The 23,524-nt window shown below is 42.7% G+C and overlaps 1 protein-coding gene across 1 annotated transcript in view; it reads left to right on the forward strand.

Moving 5' to 3' along the window:
• ABCD3 (ATP binding cassette subfamily D member 3) overlaps nucleotides 1-14,962 on the forward strand; it is an 86,519-nt gene extending 71,557 nt beyond the window's left edge. The window contains exons 17-23 of the mRNA XM_062191777.1: nucleotides 367-444; nucleotides 539-604; nucleotides 706-795; nucleotides 1,230-1,349; nucleotides 8,333-8,437; nucleotides 11,343-11,399; nucleotides 13,383-14,962. Of these exons, the coding sequence (XP_062047761.1) occupies nucleotides 367-444; nucleotides 539-604; nucleotides 706-795; nucleotides 1,230-1,349; nucleotides 8,333-8,437; nucleotides 11,343-11,399; nucleotides 13,383-13,460 (594 nt within the window). The 3' untranslated portion in view covers nucleotides 13,461-14,962. The remainder of the gene's footprint in view (nucleotides 1-366; nucleotides 445-538; nucleotides 605-705; nucleotides 796-1,229; nucleotides 1,350-8,332; nucleotides 8,438-11,342; nucleotides 11,400-13,382) is intronic.
• The last annotated feature ends 8,562 nt before the right edge of the window (nucleotides 14,963-23,524 follow it).

The raw sequence follows: 23,524 nt of genomic DNA on the forward strand, positions 1-23,524 counted from the left end.
CTGCAGGTGGCCGCTTTACCTGCTATGCCATGGTGCCAGCCCTTCCATTGTTAAAAAAAAATTGTATTCATATTTATTGTTTTCAAGAATTATCAGATTTCTTTCAAGCTTTAGCTTTTTTTTTTTTTTTTTGGTATTTCCAGTTGAAATGAAGTTAATATCAACCAAAAATGACTTTTTAAATAAAAAGAATGTAACTCGTAAAAATGAAAAGTTAACAGAAGTGATCTGTCCCCCATCATACCTAATATTACATTTACAAACAAAATAGAAAACTTATCATTAGCAAAGAGCTGTTTGACTCCAATGAAATGTTCATTAAGTATGTATTCATTCAGTTAATTCATAAGACCACTTTTTTTCCAGGTTCGATCTGGTGCCAATGTTCTCATTTGTGGTCCAAATGGTTGTGGGAAGAGTTCTCTTTTCCGGGTTCTTGGTGAAGTAAGTACAAATTGACCTCAGAATTTCACAGTCTTATTTTGAAATACTCTCCTACATTGTGAATTTCACAATTGTTTCTCCCCCTGCCCCACAGCTATGGCCTCTCTTTGGAGGACGCCTAACTAAACCTGAAAGAGGAAAGTTATTTTATGTTCCTCAGGTATGACCTTATTTATTTTGAAATCTTAAATCTTTGATTTAAAGACCTTTTTATTATTTTTTTAAGATCTTCTAATAACTTTTGCTCTTTTACAACATCAGAGACCTTATATGACCCTTGGAACACTTCGAGACCAAGTGATCTATCCAGATGGAAGAGAAGATCAGAAGAAGAAGGGGATATCTGACCTAGTAAGGCACTGTTTATATCCTGGACCTACCTGAAAGTATTCCATTTCATATTCTTCATCTTCATCACTTAAGTGTTTTAAATGTCAAGTAGTTTATCCTAACTTGTAGAGCCTTTGGAAGCTTTTAATTACAGTCTTCCAAATTGAGGTTAAATGATAACCACTTCACTTAAATACTACTCATTGAGTCTCTTAACTCTCTTTCCACAACTTTCTTTTTGCATTGCCTGTTTATGCACAATAATGTTCTCTTTAAGCTACCAGATCTATTTTGAGAAGTTCAAACTACATTTGCTACTTTGTTTTCTAAAATGTATACCTCCTAAAGTGGTATTTGCAGTGGAATGATAAAGATTCCACTTTAAAAAATAAATCAAGATAGAGAATGTTGACTTTTAGTAAGCTTAATTGCAGCTTTAATCATTTCGTTGCAAGGTACTGAAGGAATATTTAGACAATGTCCAGTTGGGTCATATCCTTGAACGTGAAGGAGGCTGGGACAGTGTTCAGGATTGGATGGATGTACTCAGTGGTGGAGAAAAACAAAGAATGGCGGTAAGTATCTGAAGACATTGCACATACATGCAACTGGTTGCATAAAGTCACTTAGTCCAGCATTTTGATTAATTAAGATGCAAACTTTCTTAAGAATCTTTTTACTTACTTACCTATTGTAACAGTATTGATTAGTTTAAATGAAAAAAGTACTTAGCAATACTTAACCTGCATGTAAATTTCTAATTCTGAGAAATTCATAATATACTGCCAGTACCTGAAAGAAAAAACTGTAAATACAATTATATACCATTAACCCATTTTTCTGAAAGTTAAGAGGAACTCTGAGGGACATGGGTGTTGGGTTATGTGGTAATCCTGGTTGGTTCATGCCAGGTCTTTTAGTATCTTTCATGCTATTGACATCTGTTTGGTCACTCAGACTGTGGTCAAAAATAGCTGAAGGTGTTAGAGATGTTCAACGCCAACTTTATTATTTTATTCTTTATTCTGCTCTTGCCTTTTCCCTCTATTGTTAAATTATCTTTGTTTCAAGTCTCAATATCTTCTACTTAAAAGTTATTCAGAGTTTTAATAATATATTTTCTTAATATAAAAAAGTGTTGGAAAGGAACTGTTGTAATTTTTATAATGATGAAACTTAAAAAAATGTACAAAACACTACATATCAAGAGTGATACTTTTTTTTTTTTGGAAGGTAGAGGGCAGAGAGAAATCCCATCCACTAATTTCATTTTCCAGGTGCCTACAACAGCTAATACTGGGCCCGACATAAGGCAGGAGTCAGGAACTCAGTCCAGAAACCTGAGCCATCACTTGCTGCCTCCCAGCATGCACATTAGCAGGAAGCTAGAATGGAGAGCAGACCAGCACTTGCACACAGGCACTCTGATACTAGATATGTGGCTTCCTCTTAACCTCTGCTCCACATGCCTAACCCTGAGTAATACTTTGTGTCCCTGTTAAGAGGGGTGGCTTTTGAATAGCTTTAAAACTACAGGAAAATTGGCGTTAACCAAAGGGATGTTTGGGTAAGAAGGGTCAGAATTTGAATTGGGGACATGAGAGGAAATGTAATAATACTGTTGAACGAGGGGAGGTCCAGTGAATACAATGTAAATGTAAGGAAATAAGATTATTAGTTCATTATTTTGAACAGTGAAAAAATTTAAACTTTTCACAGTATGAGCTAAAAATCTGCTTTGTGCAAGGCATTGTGCTGGGTGCCTACCCTTATAATCATGTTAGGAACTGCAAATATTCTCAACACACTATAATGCTTTGCAGCCTTCAACTATAGCTACAGAGAAATGCACTGGGATAATGACGAGGGAGAGATTGGTTTTGGTTTATTTTGTTTTTTAAAGATTTATGTATGTATTTATTTATTTGAAAGGCAAAGATACAGAGGGAGAGATCAAGATTGATCTCTTCCATCCACTGGTTCACTCCCCAAATGGCCATAACAGCCAGGGTTGGGGGGTAGGAGGAAATGGAGAGAGAGATCTTATATCTGCTGGTTTGCCCCCTAAATGACCACAACAGCTGGGGCTGGGCCAGGCTGAAGCCAGGAGCTTCCTATGGGTCTCTGACGTGGGTGCCGGGGCCCAAGCACTTGGGTCATCCTCTAGTGCTTTCCCAGGCTCATTAGCAGGAAGCTGGATCTCAAATGGAGCAGCTAGGACACAAATTGGTGCCCATATGGGATGCTGGCACTGCAGTCGGAGGCTTAACTTTATGCCACAGCCCTGGTCCTGGGAAAAGATGGGATTTGAATGGCAGCTCTCACTTAATCCTTCCAGAAACCCTGGGAAGTATGGTATAGATCCAGGACAGGCTGGGGAGCTTCAGTAACTGCCCTGTGTACAGCACTGACAGTTGGAACTGTGATCCAAGAGCGTGTGATTCTGACACCAGAGCTCTTACTCTTCACCAGAACATTTTGTAGCCTTCGGTGTACAGGTGGGGCCTCTCCAGTTCCCCTCTCTCATTGTCCTTTAAAGTCTCAGATTTCTTTAACTTCCCTTGCACTCAACTGTCATCAGCCAGGATTGGCCCGGCTAATATCTTAAGTTGGGATATCTTATTTCTTGAACCAAAAGTTATCTTTTCTCTTTCATTATTCTTGCTCTTCCTGTTTAGTAATAGACTTTCTTATTTTGAATTATGAAAAAGTGTATATGTTAGAAAGGTTGGAAGATTTTAAAAAATATAAAGGGAACCAGACCTCTTACCAGAGAAACAACTGTTGTTACAGTTTAGTGTTTTTTGTTTTTTTTTTTTTTTTTTTTTGACAGGCAGAGTGGACAGTGAGAGAGAGACAGAGAGAAAGGTCTTCCTTTTGCCGTTGGTTCACCCTCCAATGGCCGCCACGGTAGGTGCGCTGCGGCCGGCGCACTGCGCTGATCCGATGGCAGGAGCCAGGTGCTTCTCCTGGTCTCCCATGGGGTGCAGGACCCAAGCACTTGGGCCATCCTCCACTGCACTCCCTGGCCACAGCAGAAAGCTGGCCTGGAAGAGGGGCAACCGGGACAGGATCGGTGCCCTGACCGGGACTAGAACCCGGTGTGCCGGCGCCGCAAGGTGGAGGATTAGCCTAGTGAGCCGCGGCGCCGGCCACAGTTTAGTGTTTTTTTAAAAATGTACTTTTGTTATTATTTTACTTTAGATTGGTAGCTGCCTCCCTTCTTCAAACTCACTGAGATCTCTTGAATACAAATCCCTCCCTTTTCTTACAACAGCTCAGTCCTCTGCCTCCTTTTGTGTACAGTTCAGACCAGGGCCTAGCACATAGTTGAAACTCAGAAGATCCTTCCTTCTCCCCTGCCTTCCTCTTTCCCTCCTTCCCTTCATCCTTTCCTTCTTCCCTTCCTTTCTTTCAGTGGTTCACTCCCCAAATGCCCATAGCAGCCAGGGCTTTGCCAGATTGAAGCTTAGAGCCAGAAACTCAATCCACGTCTCCTGTGTGGGCAGCAGGAACCCAATCATTGGAGCCATCACTGCTGCCTTCCAGGGTGTGCATTCGTAGAAAGCTAGACTCAGGAGCCACAGCTTGATTAAACCCAGGTACTCTGATATGGGGTACAAGTGTGTTAAGTAGCATCTTAGCCTCTGGGCTAAATGCCTACCCCAGGAGAAAGTCCTGAAAGGAATGAAAGAATAATCCTTTCCCCTTAACTTTCCCACGTTTGACTTTGTCATGTTACCTAACCACAGCCCAAGAGCAAGTGCTTATCCTGACATTTCTCTTCCCAAGCATCGGTACATAGCTGAAAAAATATATCAGACAATGATACATGGATTGGTGCCACCACTTTCATGGTTTCTAGTCTTCGAGGGGCTCACAGTGTGGCTTGACAATCATTGTACTTGTTTCTATCCTTTTCATTTTTCATGGTAATCAATAAACACTAGCAATCTTGGATTTTCTACTCCATTACTGAGAGCGACTCACTTTGCACTTCTTAAAGAAAAAAGAGGCTTTTATTTTAGTTCCATGGCATTTTTATTGACTATATTTTTATATACTGTATTGACTATATTCCAAGTATTTTACACAGGTTATCTCATTTAATCCTCACGGCAGCCCTGTGAGATAAGAACTGTGCATGTCTCAGTTTGCAGAGTTAATTGAGCTTTGGTGCAGTGAGAAAGTCTGCCAAGCAGAGTCAGCTAGTAAACATGTGTGTGGGTGGCTTGTCATGCTCAGCCAGCCACATGCCTCCAGTGTTCATGTATGTGATCACTTCACATCCTTCCTGTATTGTGGGATCAAGTAGTTACCATTGTCGTGGGGAGAGAGCCACGTGGTGAGATGCACATGGTGAGGAAGGTGTAAGAGCGCTGTGGGAGCACAGAGGACAGGCATTTTTAAAAATCCTTCTGATAGCTGTTCCTGCTAGTTAGCATTGTGTAGGCCTCATGTCATCTTTCTTCATGAGAAATGCCAAACGTCTCCATCTGTGTTTCACAGGCCCTTTCTCCTGCGAGTTTATCACACCCCTTACCTTCAGTTATGTACCCGCCCAGTCCCCTGCCTTGGATCTCTTCTAGACCTTCTCTTTCAGAAAGACATTGTTCAGGTCTCTCTGACCTAAAAAACAAACTGCATTAACCAAAAATCCTCTGTGCTCTGAACCTTTCATTTTCTGCATAGTTGAACTTCAGGATCATTTGTACGTGCTGCTGCCCCTTCCTCACTTCATACAGATAGATGGAGATCTCAGGAAAATGGTTTGATTTAGTCATTTGCTTCTCAAACACTTGAATACTACCCATATATGAATGTTGGATATATAGTAGTGATTAAAACAGACTCACGGATTACAGTATATGTGGGTAGACAGGCATTCAGGGCTGGTGTCCATATCCCATAGCAGAGTATGTGGGTTCAGGTCCCAGTTTCCTGTTGAAGTAAACCCTGGGAGGCAGTATATGATGGCTGCCACCCACATGGGGGATCTGGATAGGATTCCTGACTCTCAACTGCAGTGACTACATCACAGTCTTTTAGGGAGTGAACCAGTGGATGGAAGTTCTATTCGTCCATGTCTCTCTCTCTCTCAAATAATTTTTTTTTTAAATAGACATAGAGTTCACAATCTATGAAGTGCCAGAGAAATATTACAGAAGGGACTTGCCTTGACTGAGGGTGGGGATCAGAGTAGAGTTGCCGGAGAAAGTGACATTAAGCAGAAATTCAAAAATTAAAAGGAGCATAGTAAAGCATTTGAGACATAAGCAAAGAATGAGATGGTGCTGAGCCTTTCAGGCCTGTAACACCTTGCTCCTGGCAGTTGAGAGGAGGCAGTCCTGGCTGGAATGTTGAGTTTAGAGAGTGTGAGTAACGGTAAAATGGTGCAGGGCCTTGCAGGCCGTGGGAGAGTTTGAATCTCTTCTAAATAGGAAATCATGGAAGGATTTTAAGTCAAAGAATGAAGTTCTCTTGACTTACCATTCTGAGATTCTCGCTGGTTCCATGGAGAACGGATGGGAGGGAGCAGAAGAGGGAGGAGGAGGCTGTTTGTAGTCAGAGTCGTCCAGGCCGGAGATGAGTGCGCTGTGAACTCAGAAGGTGATGGTGGAGATGGGGTACAGGACTCCATGGAACAAATCTGAATGGACTAAAAATGAGGGTGACACAGGGTGAGAGGGAAGGGGTGGGGGAAGGCTTGAGGCAGACTCCTGTGTTCTAGCCGGAACGACTGTGATAATGCTGGTTTCTGAATGCTCAAGATTAGGGGAGAATGAATTTTCCAGAGAGAATCTAGCAAATGCATTGAATTTTAGACTTTTAAAGTCCGAGAGTCCGGGGAGATATCCACACAGAAAACTCGAATAGGGATTTTTATGTATCTTCTGGAGATTAGAAAAGTATGAGTAATATATATAGTTTGCACAATGTAAGTAGTATTTGAGATTATAAAATTAGATGAGATCTCTGAGAGATGTGATATAGGAAAAAGAGAAGACCCAAGAATGATCTCTGAGGAACCCCTACATTTATTTATTTATTTATTTTTTAATTTTTATTTTTTTTTTATTTTTTTATTTTTTTATTTTTTTTATTTTTTTTTTTATTTTTTGACAGGCAGAGTGGACAGTGAGAGAGAGAGACAGAGAGAAAGGTCTTCCTTTTGCCGTTGGTTCACCCTCCAATGGCCGCCGCGGTAGCGCGCTGCGGCCGGCGCACCGCGCTGTTCCGATGGCAGGAGCCAGGTGCTTATCCTGGTCTCCCATGGGGTGCAGAGCCCAAACACTTGGGCCATCCTCCACTGCACTCCCTGGCCACAGCAGAGAGCTGGCCTGGAAGAGGGGCAACCGGGACAGGATCGGTGCCCCGACCGGGACTAGAACCCGGTGTGCCGGCGCCGCAAGGCGGAGGATTAGCCTAGTGAGCCACGGCGCCGGCCTAATTTTTATTTTTTGACAGGCAGAGTGGACAGTGAGAGAGAGAGACAGACAGACAGGTCTTCCTGTGCCGTTGGTTCCCCTCCAATGGCCGCCGCGGCCAGCGCACCGTGCTGATGCTGATCCGATGGCAGGAGCCAGGTGCTTCTCCTGGTCTCCCATGTGGGTGCAGGGCCCAAGCACTTGGGCCATCCTCCACTGTACTCCCTGGCCACAGCAGAGAGCTGGCCTGGAAGAGGGGCAACGGGAACAGAATCCGGTGCCCCGACTGGGACTAGAACCCCGTGTGCCGGTGCCGCAGGCGGAGGATTAGCCTATTGAGCCGCAGCGCCGGCCTGAACCCCTACATTTAGTGGTCAAGTGGATAGAGAAACAGCAGCCAAGGAAGTGGGAGGAAACAGCATCATTTCACTGTCATTTTTGCGGAGAAGGTAAATTGGGTAAGGATAGAGAAATGTCCACTGTAACGTGGATATCATTGCTGGAATTTGTGTTAGTACGGGGTCAGAATCAACAATTCCCAGAAAATAAAATACTTGTGGAGAGTAAGCATGGGAAAATTCAGCATTCCAATTAATGAAAGAAGTGCAAGCTGTAACAATCCTGATGTTTTCACTTATAAAATTAGCATAGGCTTTAAGTAGTGAGCACTGACAACAAAAAAACGTACTTAAAATAGCAATATAAAATAAGTGCACGGAAACATTATTGGCAGGAATATTAATTGCTACCATTACACAAGCAGCAAAATGTTTCAGAATAGAGACCTTTTCTTGTACCTGAGCCATCTATAGTCTGAATGCTGTTTGGTTAAAATATGTACATGCTGATCTTTTTTGCTTAGCAGATATTTGTTGATACTGTTATAAAACCCAGCTTCATCAGCCACATCAGTCTTAAGTTTTTTGTGTATTTTGCCTAATTAAAAACAATTGGGTTTTTATTTATTTTGTTTATATTTTTAGGAGTGGATTTTTTTGAATTTGAATAATTTTTATACTTTTGCCTTAGAAGACTGCAAATGCATATTTACTTTAAAAGTAAAGTTTATTTTAGCTTACTAATTTTAGGTTTGCATGTGTTTACACAGAATATTTCTCTTTATACTTTAGATGGCAAGATTGTTTTATCACAAGCCCCAGTTTGCCATTTTGGATGAATGCACTAGTGCAGTTAGCGTGGATGTGGAAGGATACATTTACAGCCACTGTCGGAAGGTAAGTGCAATGGGTTTGTGGCGGGGAGGGCAGTTCTGTGCCCCTCTTCATGTTTACGCCCCGTCCAACCACGTATCTATCCAAAGAGAGAATTTCAAGTTGTTAAATAATGAAATTACCATCAGAAGGTGATAGCTTCCTTATTCAGATTTTTGGACAAATAGAGGAAAAGAAAAAATTAGAAATACATTCTGTATATCATTCTCTTCAGCCATTTCTAAGATGTGAAACACATAATTAAACTTATTTCCTTTATATCTCATTACTTAAAATTTTAAACTGATATTTTCTTAATGTGTTCCATTAGCTTTATCTAAACATCATTTGTTTATCAGGAAAATCCAGCAATAATGATTTGATAATTTTTAATTTATTCATTTTATTATCTGACCTAACCAATATTTAGTAAAATTTCTTTTAGTAGCTAAGTCTGAGGATTTCTACATTGCTTCCATTCTTTAAATAAATAGTAGAGTCGGTTGCTTTTTTTCTTTGATGAATGATTATCATCATCTGTATTATTAGATTTTAACAAGAGTAATAAATATAGTTTCTATGTAGGTGAATGAGGCGCAGGTATTTTTTAGCATTTTGTGCCTGTTCTTTGGGATTTACAATAAAACAAAAGGTTCGTTGCATATACGAGGATACTTCAGAAAATTCATAGAAAATAGATATTATGAAAAAAATGCATATAGATATCATAGTTGTTTTTTGTTGCACCAGAATAAACATCTTTTAACTCCATTTTCCACAAACTTTTTAAGTACCCCTGCATATAATATGAATTCCTGTTATTCAGAGTGGCCCTGGATCTGCAGTACCATCACCATCGGGAGTTTGGCCGATAGGCAGAATCTTAAGCCCTGCCAGCTAAGAGTCTGAAGTTTAACAACTCTCCCAGCTGATCCAAATGCACACTGATACGTGTGAGAGCGCTGGTGCCATGAAGGCAGAATAAAGTTGATACATTCATCTTTGTAGGAAGATTTAACTACTGATTTTATTTCTTTAATGGTTTATTTTTTATCATTGAATTAGTTTTGACAATTTATAATTTTTAATGCATTTTTCCATATTGTTTTTCAAATGTGTATTAGAGATACTTCTGGTATTCTTTTATACCTAAACTCATATAGTCTGTATTTGACTAATGCTTCAGAGGCTCCTTGCTGGTGATTTTGGCCATGCTGTTTGTGCTGATGTTGTAGCTATGAGCTGTTCATCTCCACTAAAAGAGTAAATGATTTCTATAAAACATAGGTTCCATTTGAAGGAAGAAGAGTCATAAGGGGGTCCCAGTGATAATTTAAATTAATGGTACATAAACCTAAAACTTAATAGAACTCAAGCTTCAAAACCAGTATAATTTTACAAATTAAATGCAGACAAAATTTAAGCACAATTTTGAACTTGTAGCATTAAACAAACCTATTATGCCATTTTGCTGATACTAAACCACTAGTTTGGGATTTAACTATGGAATGATAGAATGTGAGGCCTAGATCTTATATTCTGAATTTTGATTTTGTGCTTCCACTTAATTCTAGAATTGACTGCATTAAGTAGATATCTGATCCAATTATTGTAGAATCATAAACAGAGAAGTAGTACTTGAAATAAGCTATTCATAATCAGATAAGTGTTGTACAGCTGAAATGTTTGGCTTATTAATACTGAATATATACCTAGTTCATTATGCAATTAACAACCAGTATAAGAACAATTTTATGAGATAGGCAAATTTATGACACATTAAAAATTTTAAATATCACTTTGGGCCAACAGAAGTATATACAAATTTGACTTAGAGATCATGGTAGAAATGATTCAGAATTACTTATGTTGAGTTTTTTAAAAATTGTAATCAAAATGAAAATTTAGGTTTAGAAATCATGGATTTCTAAATGATAGTTGTTTTCAGATTTCTGCGGAATCACATATCTGTCAGCCTTGAGAGTCATTTTGAGAAGCAGTGATCTAGAGCAGGATTTCTCAGTCTCAGCCCCATTGACATTCGGGCTTGATCCTTCTTTTTTATTATTATTTTTATTAACATATGGATTTCATAGATACAGTTCTAATATGCTAACCATACTTCCCTCCCTCCCTCAATCCTCTTCCTTCATTTTTTCCTTTAATTTTTGCAATAATATACTTTGAATTTGCTTTATAATCACAGGCTTAATGCAACACTAACCATAATGTTCAATAAGAAATAGAAAGACCACTTTTCCACATTAGTATAGACAAGGGCTATAAACAGTAATTAAATCAAATCATAAGATGTCCATTTCATTTTACACCTTTTTTTGTATTCTGTATTAACTACCATGTATCAGAGAAAGCATGATGTTTGGCTTTTGGGGTGTCTAGTTGCAAACCATTTCGCTTTCCCTGTAGTTGAGGAACTCCTGAGCCACAGCAACCACAGTCATATCTGTTAATGTTTTTCTGAAAATCTGGTGGATCTACAAGTATAAATCCTTAAATCCAGAAAGCTCTTAAAATCAAATGATTTTTCATAATTTTGTAGCAAGCCCCTTGGGTAACAAAACCTGGCTTGAGCTAACAAATATGTAAACTCTTTGTTTGCTGTATTAATATTAGTGCCTATATGTGTTGCTGCAGAAACATTCATATGTTTAATTACAGAAATTTGCCTTGGAACCCTCTGGGAATGTTAAATAATTCACTTCCAAAATCTGAATTCCAAGACATAATTCCCAAACAAGAATTTCCAGTATGTGAAAAGCAGGTTGACTATAGACACTACTATACTGATTTATTTTTTCCTGGTTTTGACCCCTGAAAATAGTTACTGTAACAACTTAAAGTATATGGACTGGTTTAATTTGTTACTCTCTATTATTCATATAGACCTAAGTCATTTTCTTCTTACTAGGTTGGCATCACTCTCTTCACTGTGTCACACAGAAAATCTCTTTGGAAACACCATGAGGTTTGTATTTCTTCATTGTATCATACAGTGAAAATTTATTTTATTTAAATACATGAATTTAGGTGAATGTGATTTTAGATTTCATGATGTATAGATCCTTAAAAACATATCCCTTAGGGGAAAAGGTACTTTTATTTCAGTTTTATAAAGTAAGGCTTTCTTAAATATTATTGTCAGTTTTCAAAGCCACCATGTATATAAACCATCCCTAGTAATAAATGAGAGATGTTAGAGAACTGGATAATGGATCTCCAGTTTTTAAACTGGCCATTATATAGTAACTGACAAATTTGCATAACCTTACCACAAATATAGCTAAGTAAACTTTTTGTTATCATCCATTGTGGACAGAAAGGGATAGAGTCTTAAGAATTAGATGGCAAAAAATTGAGGGTGGGGAAATTGATAATGTGAGCTGTATTTATTGTTGCACTGTAGTACAGTGGGATTCATTGTGTCATCACCTTGATTGACAAGACATGATGATGAGTTTTACATTGGGGCAGCAGTCTTATTCTGGGCTTCAGCACTGCCATTCTCATGTGGCTGGTCTTTTCCACTCTTAATGTGAAATGCTGAAAACCAGAAAGTAAACCCAGTTTAATTCACTTTAATTTCTTTCCACCTTCCATCTTTCTTTTTATTTTCCTTCCTAAATGATACAGACATTTTAGGTGAAAGGAAGGATTTGAGGAAAGCTAGAACAATGATAAAGGGTATTGTGTCCCATAAAAGATGTCTGTGGTTGGCCGGCACCACGGCTCACTTGGCTAATCCTCCGCCTGTGGTGCAACACCCCAGGTTCTAGTCCTGGGCGAGGTGCCGGATTCTGTCCTGGTTGCTTCTCTTGCAGTCCAGCTCTCTGCTGTGGCCCGGGAAGGCAGTGGAGGATGGCCCAAGTGCTTGGGCCCTGCACCCGCATGGGAGACCAGGAGAAGCACCTGGCACCTGGCTCCTGGCTCTGGATCGGCACAGCACGCCGGCTGTGGCAGCCATTTTGGGGGTGAACCAACGGCAAAGGAAGACCTTTCTCTCTGTCTCTCACTATCTAACTCTGCCTGTCCAAAAAAAAAAAAAAAGATGTCTGTGGTTAAGTCCCACTTTTGCCAGTACTGGGCTAGGTATCAGGAAGGGTGCAGGTTACTGACTGAGCTCCCTGGAGCCACACGATGTAGATGATGGTCCACAGGTGGTAACATGACTTCACACTCCACTACTCTGGCCTCACTGGACGGATCTCTCACCTGGAAGTCCTTAGTTAAATGTAATGAAATGCTTTGTAGTTTTATAGATTTTAAAGATAGCTTTTTGTTATTTTGTGGCAAATAATTTGCCCATTTTTCATGAATTGAATGTAAAATTAAAAAAACTAGCTGTTGAAGCAGTTTCAGGTACACCCGAGCCTTTGCGTTTTCTTAGGTGTTTGGGAACATTATAGCCATAGACAGTGAGTGGATTGGGTTTCCCCTTTTGTCTTCTTTTGGAGGTACACACAAATAAGCCACAAAGCAAGCATCAGGCCAGTGATCTCGTGCAGGAGGGGAGCACGGAGACTGGGATGTTAGGGGCCAGAAGAGTTAAAAAATAGTAATACAGGAAAAAAGCCAAAAATCTTTCTATAAAGTAAAAAGTCACCAAATAAAAACAGAAAGCTTTTATAACTGTTGTCCTAAATGTCTTCAAAGGATGGGTTATAGAGATACATTATACAGCTCTTTTTCCCCTCTGATAAATCAAAAGAAGAAACAAGAAACCTTAAATTATAGATTCCGAGCTGATCTAGAAAGTGAGCTAAAAGAAGTGATAAAGACCACCCTATTCAGTAGTCTTGTGCAGTTCACCCTACTGGTAGCCCAGATCCTTGGGTGTGGAGTTGTAGAAGCATTGTAATGTGTCTGATGCTTATTGATCAGGAAATTTATATTTTAGTTCTCAGAAAAGTACTATATCTACTCTAACTGATTTCTCTCATTTTTCCCATAGTACTACCTGCAAATGGATGGCAGAGGCAATTATGAATTCAAACAGATAACAGAAGATACAGTTGAGTTTGGCTCTTAGAGAAATCTGGAGAACTGAACCCACTTCAATGAAATAATTACAGAATATACTTAAAAATACAAAATACCTTGTAAAATAAAAATTGAGCTTGTTTTTTTAAAACAACGCAACAAATTAGATATAGAATAATGGAGAACAAGTTGTTAAAACATTTAATATTATATAGGATATTGCCAATTGTGTATATGTTGGTTTAATTATTAATATGTACTAAGAATGTCCTTATTCTTGTGGTTAAAAACCTGCCTAAATTAAATTGGGCTTAAATCAGTGTAACCTGATTCATCCTGGGATGTAAACCATTTGAAGTCAGCTAATTTGACTTTGATGCATCTATCTTTTCCTTCAGTGAAGAACCCTATTTAAAACTGGGGTCATCACTCGTCCTCTTCTAACTTTGAACTTCATTTTCTTTGTCCCATGGTAATGGGAACCAAACAAATCATAATGTGTTATTAAAAATGTGTAACGTTATTGCGTAATAGCATTTATCACACGGTTAGCAGATTTCTTTAGCTGCCAGTTATATTCATTCCTTGTATATGCCTTGGGGTGCATTTGACTCCAGGAATGCCATTTGGATTTTCTTTAAGTAATAGGTGTGTCCCTCTCAGTCTGCAGGATTGACTTGTTTGGAGGGTTTTTTAGGTGATGTATGTAACAAAAATGTATGTGCAGCCATGCCTACAAGGGGTGGTTTCTATTTGTCACACCTAATCTTCCCAATGTTTGGGATTTTAATACACAAGATCCTTACCTGTCAAACTCGTGGTCTTACGAGATTTGGGATTTTTAAAAGAATTGGACGGAAGTGTGTGTGTGAGAAGCCATTTGTTAGAAGCTGGTGTTGTTTGGTGTCAGACTCCAGATGAGCCGTAGGAATGCACTGTGGGAAGTAATGCACTGAATATGCAGTACTATCACTGTCTTTGACCGTGGTTTATGTTTAAAAATAGCTTATAAAATGTTATGCACATGGATGGATTCTGTTTCCTGGGTGCTGGTTTAATCTCTATGAATCCTGAATAACTTTCTGTATTTGGGTTGTTAGGCTGAACAGTTCTGAGAGAAACCACTCAGCTCAGCAGCCCACCATTCTTGATCACATGTATTATTTGCACCAGGAAGCTGAAACAGAGTACGATCAAAAAGCTAGATGGGAAAGCAGTTTTATCAAACTGGGGCTCACAAAGGGGCATTTTATATTCTCGTTTCTGTATAACTGGTTTTGTTTTTAGCAGAATTAACTATAATAATCACTGGCTACCAAAGTAAACATAATGTACTGATTCCATAAAACATAACTTTCAGTTTTTACCACTTCTCTTTAGCAACCTTGTATACATACTTATTTTCTGTTCGGATTATAAACAATCAGATACTCTATACAAAGTTGGATTATTCCCCCCTCCCCTCCGGGTATCTAAATACAGAGCTGTTCATACATGGTTCATACAGTTTTGACTTGAAAAAGCAAAAATAAATTAACATTCAGAAAGCTATTTAACATCCAGTGTCTCTTTTTAAAAAGTTTTATCAAGTATGATATTTAATCGAATTAACTTCTCTTTTAGAAAAGTCCAATAAAGTCTTCAGTATACTTCACAAATGCGACCAAACAGTCAGGAGACCCTGAAGGATGTTAGCAGTCCTGGGCAAGATTTTACGTCATCAGAAGCTGGAGATTTTCCGATGCCTAGGTTCCCCCAAGTCTCTCCATGGAAGTATTCACCTTGCTGCTCCTGATTCCTTCTGTAATAGATCCTTGTCGTAACAAAAACATTTTTTGGAATGTTCCCTCTATTTTTCCTGTTATTTAATAGATATTAAAGTGCTGCACCATTGAGGTATTGAGGTAGCAGCTGGTGGAGGGTCACGGTGGACAGTCACGTGAGAAGGCCTACGGGGAAGGAATCCAGCCTCTCCAGAGCATGCTGGGCTTTGAGACTTGGTCCATGTAATTCCCGTTAACATCTCCACAGACTACACTGGGAAATGGTAGTTTAATAGGAAGAATAAGCCAGAGAGTACAAACTGTAGTCCATGAACAGCATACCGCATACAAAATGTGTCACTCTGTATTCACAGCTTGTACCTAAAAGCAAGTGAATTTTCTTTAGCACTGTTAATTATAAGGAGCTATTTATTTTCCTAAAACTACATTAGTAATTTTTCTTGGGTAAAGAATGAAAGTGTTCTGATCTTTTCTATAAACAAGCCCTATGAATGTTGTTTTTAAAAAAATCCAGAAGGAAAAAAAATGGAAAACAATTCTCTTCCTTCCCCCTAAGATCATCCATTTTAAACTTTTAATTGGGGTAGTTCTCATTTCTTATACAATATGTGTAAACAGACATTTATTAATTTTAGACATTCTCTACTGCTTCTGTGCCTGTGACATCCTTCCTCACAGTCATTTCATTTAAAAAACTTTGTTTTTTTAAATTTATGTATATAAAAGTCCATAAATATAAGTCCAGCGTATTTTCAAGAAAATGTACACACTGCTATCCACCTCCAAAATCAATAAATAAAACTTCCAACAGCTCAGAAACCTCTTTCATACCCATTTCCAGTGCTCAGTCTTTGGCTTTTGTCACATTAGTTTTGCCTATTTTTGAACTTTATTTATGGTAAATACCCAAGTATTTGCTTTGCCAGTGGGCTGTGTTTTATACTGTGTCCTATACCGCTGAAGTTGTACCGCTTCAACACTCCCATCAGAAGTGTGTACGAATCTGTTTGGGATGGGTTTTGTGGTGCAGCAGGTTGAGCTGCTGCTTGTGAGCCGCTTCCTGTTTCAGAGCGCCACTTCAAGTCCCAGCTACCCCCTGTTTCTGACTCAGCTTCCTGCTGATCAGCCTGGGAGAGGGGCAGATGGTGGATCACGTGTTTGGCTTCCTGCCATCCTAGTGGGAGACCTGGATGGAGTTCCTGGCTCCTGGTTTCCACCTGACCCTCCTCTGGTTGTAGGCATTTGGGGAGCAAACCAGTGGATGGATAATCTTTGTCTTTCCTTCTCTCCTTGTCACTCTACCTTTTGAGTAAGTCATTTGAAAAAAGGTTCTGGTTTCCCAGTCTTTGCCAGTATCTGGTATTGTCAAGGTTTCCTTTCTGTATCAATTTTTAGCCATCAACTGTAAATCATTATTTTATTTTGCATTTCCCTGATGACAAATGAGGTTAAACCCATCTCATGTTTATTGGCTATCTAGATATCCTCTTTCTGAGGTGTTTAGTCATTGGGTCTTGATTAAAAAAGATCCCTCTCTCTAATAAGTAATAGTTAAAAATAGCAGTAAAATATCAGCTAGTGAAGTGCAAGATTTCTACAGTCCATTCATGCAAACACATAAAAACTGACAAAATAATAAATGAGATAAATGGGGAAAGATGTGAAAGGTGTCTTATTGGAGCCGCTGAGACATCTAGTGGGTGGGATGCTGGGGGGACAACTGCACCCATATCACAGGGTGGGGCTTGCGTCCTGACTTCGCTTTTGAGCCCAGCTCCCTGCTGATGTGCACCCTGGGAAGGAGGGGTGCTGTCCTTCGTGGTCGGGTCTCTGGCAGCCACATGGGAGACACGGTTTCAGTTCTGGGCTCCTGGTTTCAGCCTGTTAGAGCTGAGCATTTGAACCAGTGGGAGTGCGTGTCCATGTCTGTGTCTCTCTCTCTGAAAATAAGTAAATGATTTTTAAAATATCCTATTGGTATTTCAGAGATTCTTTTAGACTGTAGATAGGATTCCCTTAAGTGGTTTAATATCAGAAAAAGTAAAACGTAAGACAATAAGGACTTCTAGAAGTAGGGGACATTTCATACTGAAAAAAGGGTCAATCCAACAGTAATACGAGATAACTTTTTATGTGCGCGCAACTGATAACTTAGGCTCAATACATATAATAGCTGATGATCTCTCTGAGGGAAAAATAGACATCCATATTTTTAGATGAAGGCTTTTAAACGTTTATTACGGGAGCTGACTAAACCGAACACCCCAGATGCGAGTCCTCAAGCAATGCAAGGACTTGACCCTAGGATGTGGGCGTGTGCATTTGGCAGATGTGGAGTTCTCCCACCCCTGAACGTGCTAAGCGCCCAGACTTTAAACTTCTACCTACTAGGAAGGTTTTGTAGTGTCCTTGTGCAGCTTTCATTAGCATGTAGACATCGATGATGTCTGCTTAACATTTCATGTTCTAGTTGTTGCTTCAGCATAAGCACGGTTGATTTTTATATGTTGGTCTCCTTCGCAGATTGTATTTCCCAAAGGTGGCTCCATGAATATTCCATGCCACCCATGTTTTTTGCAGTGTGGTGTTAACATCCGTGGAGAGGTAAGGCCTACATTCCCACCCCTTGAACCTGCAGATCTTGGTAACTTCCTGTGGAAAGTTCGGGAGTTTGGGGGTTGATTGAGGAAGAGACAGGAACCGCAGCTGCAGTGACAGGCAAGTTTTACTTGGACGGCGCGCGGACAGGATGGCAAGAAATGTGAAGTCCCCCTCCACTCCCCCGCCCCGCTCCCGCCCTAAGAAACTTGCCAGGAGTAGTGGTGTGAGACTGCCACCCAGAAGGCGAGCAGGGCGGGGGGCTGTGATGAGGAAGGGGGAATCGGAGGGGAGCTTGTGTGTCTGGGTGGTGTCCCTGAGTCCGCCACGGGGCTGCGAAGGGATCAGCATCCATGTTAGCAGACGCTGGGTGCAGTTCTTTGGGTTACAAGTAGGTAAGCTGTAACTGGCTCAAAAGGTGAGGCTTGCTGGGCCGTATTTAAATCTGTCCGGGGTGTCCGAATTTGAATTCAGGTGTGAAGAAAGTAAACAGCGTGGGACCATCTCTAGCCACTCACAGAACACTTCTGTGCCAATGGCATGCACAGCGAGGGCCAGCTAACTAGGCAGAGCCTTCCAGTTGAACAATCTCTTTCTCTTGGATGTGTAATGATGTTCACTGCAGAGCCAAGCAGAGAACTGAGTTCCTTACTGCCTTCCTTTTTTGTTTTTAAGATTTTTATTTATCTTTTTGAAAGGCAGAGCTACAGAGATGCAGAGGCAGAAAGAGAGAGAGATCTTCCATCTGCTGGTTTACCCCCCAAATGGCTGCAACATCTGGAGCTGGACTGATCTGGAGCCAGGAGTTTCTTCTGGGTTTCCCATGTGGGTGCAGGGGCCCAAGCACTCGGGCTATCCTCTGCTTCTTTTCCAGGTGCATTGGCAGGGAGCTGGATCGGAAATAGAGCAGCCAGGACTTGAACTGATGACCAATGGGATGCCAGTGCTGCAGGCAGTGGCTTTACCCACTATGCCACAGCGCTGACCCCGATGCCTTCCTTTTTTAATCCTTGCTTTATGTGTCATAACTGTCATAATAGATAATAATCTCTGGCCCTATTCAGAAGTGCTATCCTGCCAGTGCTTCACTTCTGTACAGCTAGTCTGTGCAATATGAAGAGCTGCGAGACTAGGAAGTAGGGAGCATGCGAGAGAGGAAAGCTCCTGGAAGAGACCCAGGGAAGCTTGGCCACAGTTTCAAAGGAGGGGTGGGTGAAGGCAGGGCACGTCAATCAGCAGAATCAAGTAAGAAAAGCTTTGTGCCTTTTTTTTTTTTTTTTAAGATCTAGGCAGAGATATAGAGAGGAGAGAGAGAGAGAAATCTTCCATCGGCTGGTTTTCTCCCCTGATAACCCCAACTGCCAGGGTTGGGCCAGGTCAAAGCCAGGAGCTTCATCCGGGTCTCCCATATGGGTGCAGAGGGTCCAAGTACTCAGGCCATGGTCTGCTGCTTTCCCAAGCGCATTAGCAAGGAGCAAGATAGGAAGTAGAGTAGCCACCGCCCATATGGGATGCTGGCACTGCAGGTGGAGGCTTAACCTTCTATACCACAGCTCTGGCCCCAAGCTGTGTGTCTTTAGAAAGCTCTGGGTTAAGGCAGAAGTTAACAAGTATTGTGCTTGGAAAATGTGTTCATATTTGCAATACCAACATGACTCTACTTTTACTTTGGGCTTGGATTAATAATTTGCTGATATATAAGCTTAGTAAGTGGCATCTCACCAGAGCTGTGCAATTTTATCCATTGGTGATTTGTGTCTGTCTCCCTTCTCCCACCCCGCTCCCCCTCCCAACTCTTGTGCAGGAAATCAGGAGTCGGGTTCAGTGGTGGGGACATTCTGCAGATTGCTCCAAGTATGTGTGCGAATTACTTGCAAGACACAGATTCTGATCCAGTAGGTCCAGGCTGGGGCCTGAGGATTTCCGCTTCTGCCTGGCTCCCCAGTGATGCTAAGGTTGCTGTCCCTGGATCACAGTCTCAGTAGCAAGGTCTGGGAGCTCTGGCCTTGGCTGAAGAGACCTTCATAGGTCGGTGGCAACCGGGAGCAGGTTTCTGTGGTGGTTTGTTCCTGCACCCTCCCCTCGTGCTCCGCACTTAGTCACAGATAGGGATTGGGGCTTTCTTCAGGATTCCGGTCAAGTTGGCCATCCTTCTCAGGAACTGAAGGTGGCGCCATAATCCTAACCATGAAGGCGCCTCCAGCCCCAGCGCTGTTCCTGTGCCGGGGATGAAAAAGCAGCTGTGTCTGCTTTTAACGCCAGAAGACAGACACGTTACTTCGCAGGTGTTGGGTTTTGAAGATCGGGCAGAGTAAATCCTGTTCTGTTAGCTCCCCGTTTTGAAGGGTTGTTACATTTTGTGTATTCAAGGTGAATTACAATTTCTCAGTCTCGATATTCCTGGGCTTTAAAAAAAATAGTGTTTTTATTTCCCCAGGGGAAAAAAGTGATTTTTAAATTGCTAATTATTGATGCTTTACCTAGTAACATATGAAAGGGGGGGGGGGTCTGGTCTTCATAAAGTTTATGGAAAATATACATCCCTAAATATGTATGCATGGATTTCAAAAATTTTGTACCAATATTACTATCTTTTAATTTCATTGTCCATTATCTTTCTGAATTCCCTTGGTGTAATCATAGACTTTAGCATGAAAAGGGCTGAAGATCTTTAGCTCACTTGGCCAAAGAGAAAACAGACCTCCCAAGTTTGCTTAAGCTTTCTTGGGACAGGTTCCGTCCCCTGCAGCAGGAAAGTTCCTGCTGGATCCACAGGTGACAAACCGTCACAGGGACTGTGCAGGGGACAGTGGAGGGCCTCACTGGGGCGTGTATCTGTAATTTGGGCTTCAGAACACCTTGCACTGTGACTCTCCAAGGGCTGAGGACCCTTCACGGGAATCTACAGCTTCCGCCAGCCTCTCATGGCCCTGAGTGGTAAACACGTGTTGCTAGCTGCAGTCACTAAGAGGTCAAAGGACCACAGCCTCTTGCAGGGCTGCTTGTTGAAGTAGATTGCTGATCCAGTGAGTCTTGGGTGACACCAGTGCTGCCAGCCTGGGCACTGCGCCTTGGGAACCGGGGGATTCAGTTAACCTCGAAACAGAGCCGTGGCCAGGGAGCACCCAGGAAAAGGAGAAAGCTTCTGCAGGGAGGCAGATACACACCTGAGTTTTCATCTTTGCCACAGGCATGTCGCTGCCCTCTAAAAGGAAATAGAAGGGGCCGGTGCTGTGGTGTAAGCATCCCATATGGTCACCAGTTGGAGTCCTGGCTGCTCCACTTCCGATCCAGCTCTCTGCTATGGCCTGGGAAAGCAGTGGGAGATGGCTTAAGTGCTTGGGCCCTTGGCACCCAGGTGGGAGACCTGGAAGAAGCTCCTGGCACCTGGCTTCTGATGAGCCCAGCTTTGGCCATTGTGGCCATCTGGGGAGCGAACCAGCAGATGGAAGACCTCTCTTTCTGTCTCTACCTCTCTCTGTAACTCTGCCTCTCAAATAAATAAAATATTTAAATAAATAAATGGAAGTAAACTGGCTGAGATGTTCAAGGATGGGAAGAAACAAAAACGTAGGCAAACAAGTGCCCAGGAGCCAAGTGAAGTCGTGAGGCCGCCACAAAACACATCAAACACCAGAGTAAGGGAAAGGGTTTATTGGGGAAAACCTGACAGACCGGAGGGAAAGGACGAAGAAGGAAAAAGAGCGAGAAGGCGAGTGTAAGAGAGAGAGAGAGAGGAGAGAGACAGAAGAGATGGAGAGACAGAGCAGAGCTCTGTCAAGAGAGACGCATGTCAGGAACAGGTCCTCTTAAAACTTTGTGGGGGGGGGGAGTAGGAGCAGTGACTCCCATTAGGTTGGGGGTGGGGCTGACACTGGTGGTTGGGCCATGTGGCCACCTGGCTTCCAGCAATGGCGGCGGGCGCTAGAGTCTAGGATGGTGTCGGGATATAGATGGCCCCATAGATAAAACTGTGCCATTTTACTAACAGGAGCAGGGAAGTGGGGGTGTCGGGGAGGCCCAGGGGGCTGCCTCACACAGGGGCAGACCAGCAGGCGGTAGCATTTAGAAGTCGTCGCTTCCCTGAGGAAGCTAAACCACACGTGAGTGCAATTCCGCCATTACTTTCTCTCTCTCTCTCTTTTTCCACATGAAGAGTGTGATCCTCAGGAAAAGATTGCATTGAGTCAGTGACTCGAGTGTGAACGATTTTTAAGCCCTTCCGTTGGTTGGAAAGGCGGGATGAGGGCCTTTGAGCTATCAGTCTAGCTTTCCCTGGCCTGTCCCTTTCTCCTGCTCTTCTCTCCATTCAGCCAGTGCGCAGTCCCAGGCTGTTGTCTGGGGAAGGGATACTGTGGGGGAGGCAGAGAGAAAAGGAGTCTCCTAGGGCTCGGGACATCCTGAGCAGGTGGCCTGGCCCAGAGACAGGTTTTAAAGAGAACTTGGCAAGAGAGGGGGCTTCCCTCACTCACGCCACCCTCAGGCGAAAGGATTTCCCACGCTGGGAAGAGGTTGCAGGATGGGGTGCAGGGACCCAGCTGGCAGCCATGGTGGGGGTGGGGGTGGGCTTGGACTTGACTTCAGGGAAAACGTGGACGTGCAGAGGAAATCGCCAAATTGCTTGGAATGATTTCTACCCTCTAGTCAAAAAAAAAAAAAAAAAAAAAAGCGTACATTAAAAACTGGACCAAGGATTAGGGAAAGGAGGAAAGTGACACAGCCTGCGCCCGTGCTGCGTGCCCCTGTTTGTGGAGGCCTTGTGTGTGGCAGGTCACCAAGAGTCAGCTTGCCCTGTGCGGGCAGCGCTGAGCCGGAGGCTCCCGGTGCGAGTGCGTGGCCCGGGCTGTGCGACGCTCCCAGGGCAGCCGCCAAGCCCCGGAGTGCTCTGCTCTGCAGCCACGGAGAGCCACGAGGGAAGGCCGGGGCTCCGCTCACAGGCACCTCTTCCAGGGAACTTTGTCCCTCCCGGGCCTGCAGAGGGAGGGAGCGCCGGTGGGGAGGCCTGGGGAAGGCGGGGCTCTGCAGCCAGGGCGGCCCTGGGGCAAGAGGTCAGGGAGAAGAATGTGGCGCAGGCGCGGCAAGGTGCCTGCGAGCCCTGTTGCAGCGCCTGGGTTTGAATCGTGGCTCCCGGCTCCTGCTAGTGCAGACCCTGGCAGGCTGCGGTGAGGGCCCAGGTAGAGTCCCTGCCACCCCTGTGGGAGACCAGCATTGAAATCCGGCTCCTCGCTTCCGGCTCCCACAGGTTTGGGGAGCGACTGCAGATGGGAGTGCTCTCTCCCCGTCTCTGTCTCGGCAGGTTTCCCTGTGCCCCCCCTCCCCCATACAAAAGCAGCCAGTCTCAGTAAGGGAGAGACGCTGCGCCTCCGCCTTTGTCCTCTGCCTCTGGCCACGCGGCGGCCTCACTGCTGTCCACATGTTGAGCAGAGCTCTCCGTGGGTTAACTCTCGCCTCAAGTCGCCATGCGGGGAAGGGGAAGAGATTCTGGGAACCAGGGTTGCAAATTAGCCAACTTCCCCTCCTCCCATATTACCGCCAGCTGGACAGTTGAAAGCAATACCTATAAGAACAGAAGCTATGTTTTTAAAAGAATCTAATTACCATGAAAAAAAGAGACTGCAGGGGGCCTGCTGTGGCAGGGTTGGCCTGGGGATTGAATGTGGCGTGGCAGAAGAAAAGAGAAGTCCCTCATGTTGCTTCTTGAAATAAGAAAGCTGGGGAAGAAGCTGATGTG

Source organism: Lepus europaeus, chromosome 5 (assembly GCF_033115175.1).
Source record: "Lepus europaeus isolate LE1 chromosome 5, mLepTim1.pri, whole genome shotgun sequence".
Classification (NCBI taxonomy): Eukaryota; Metazoa; Chordata; class Mammalia; order Lagomorpha; family Leporidae; genus Lepus; species Lepus europaeus.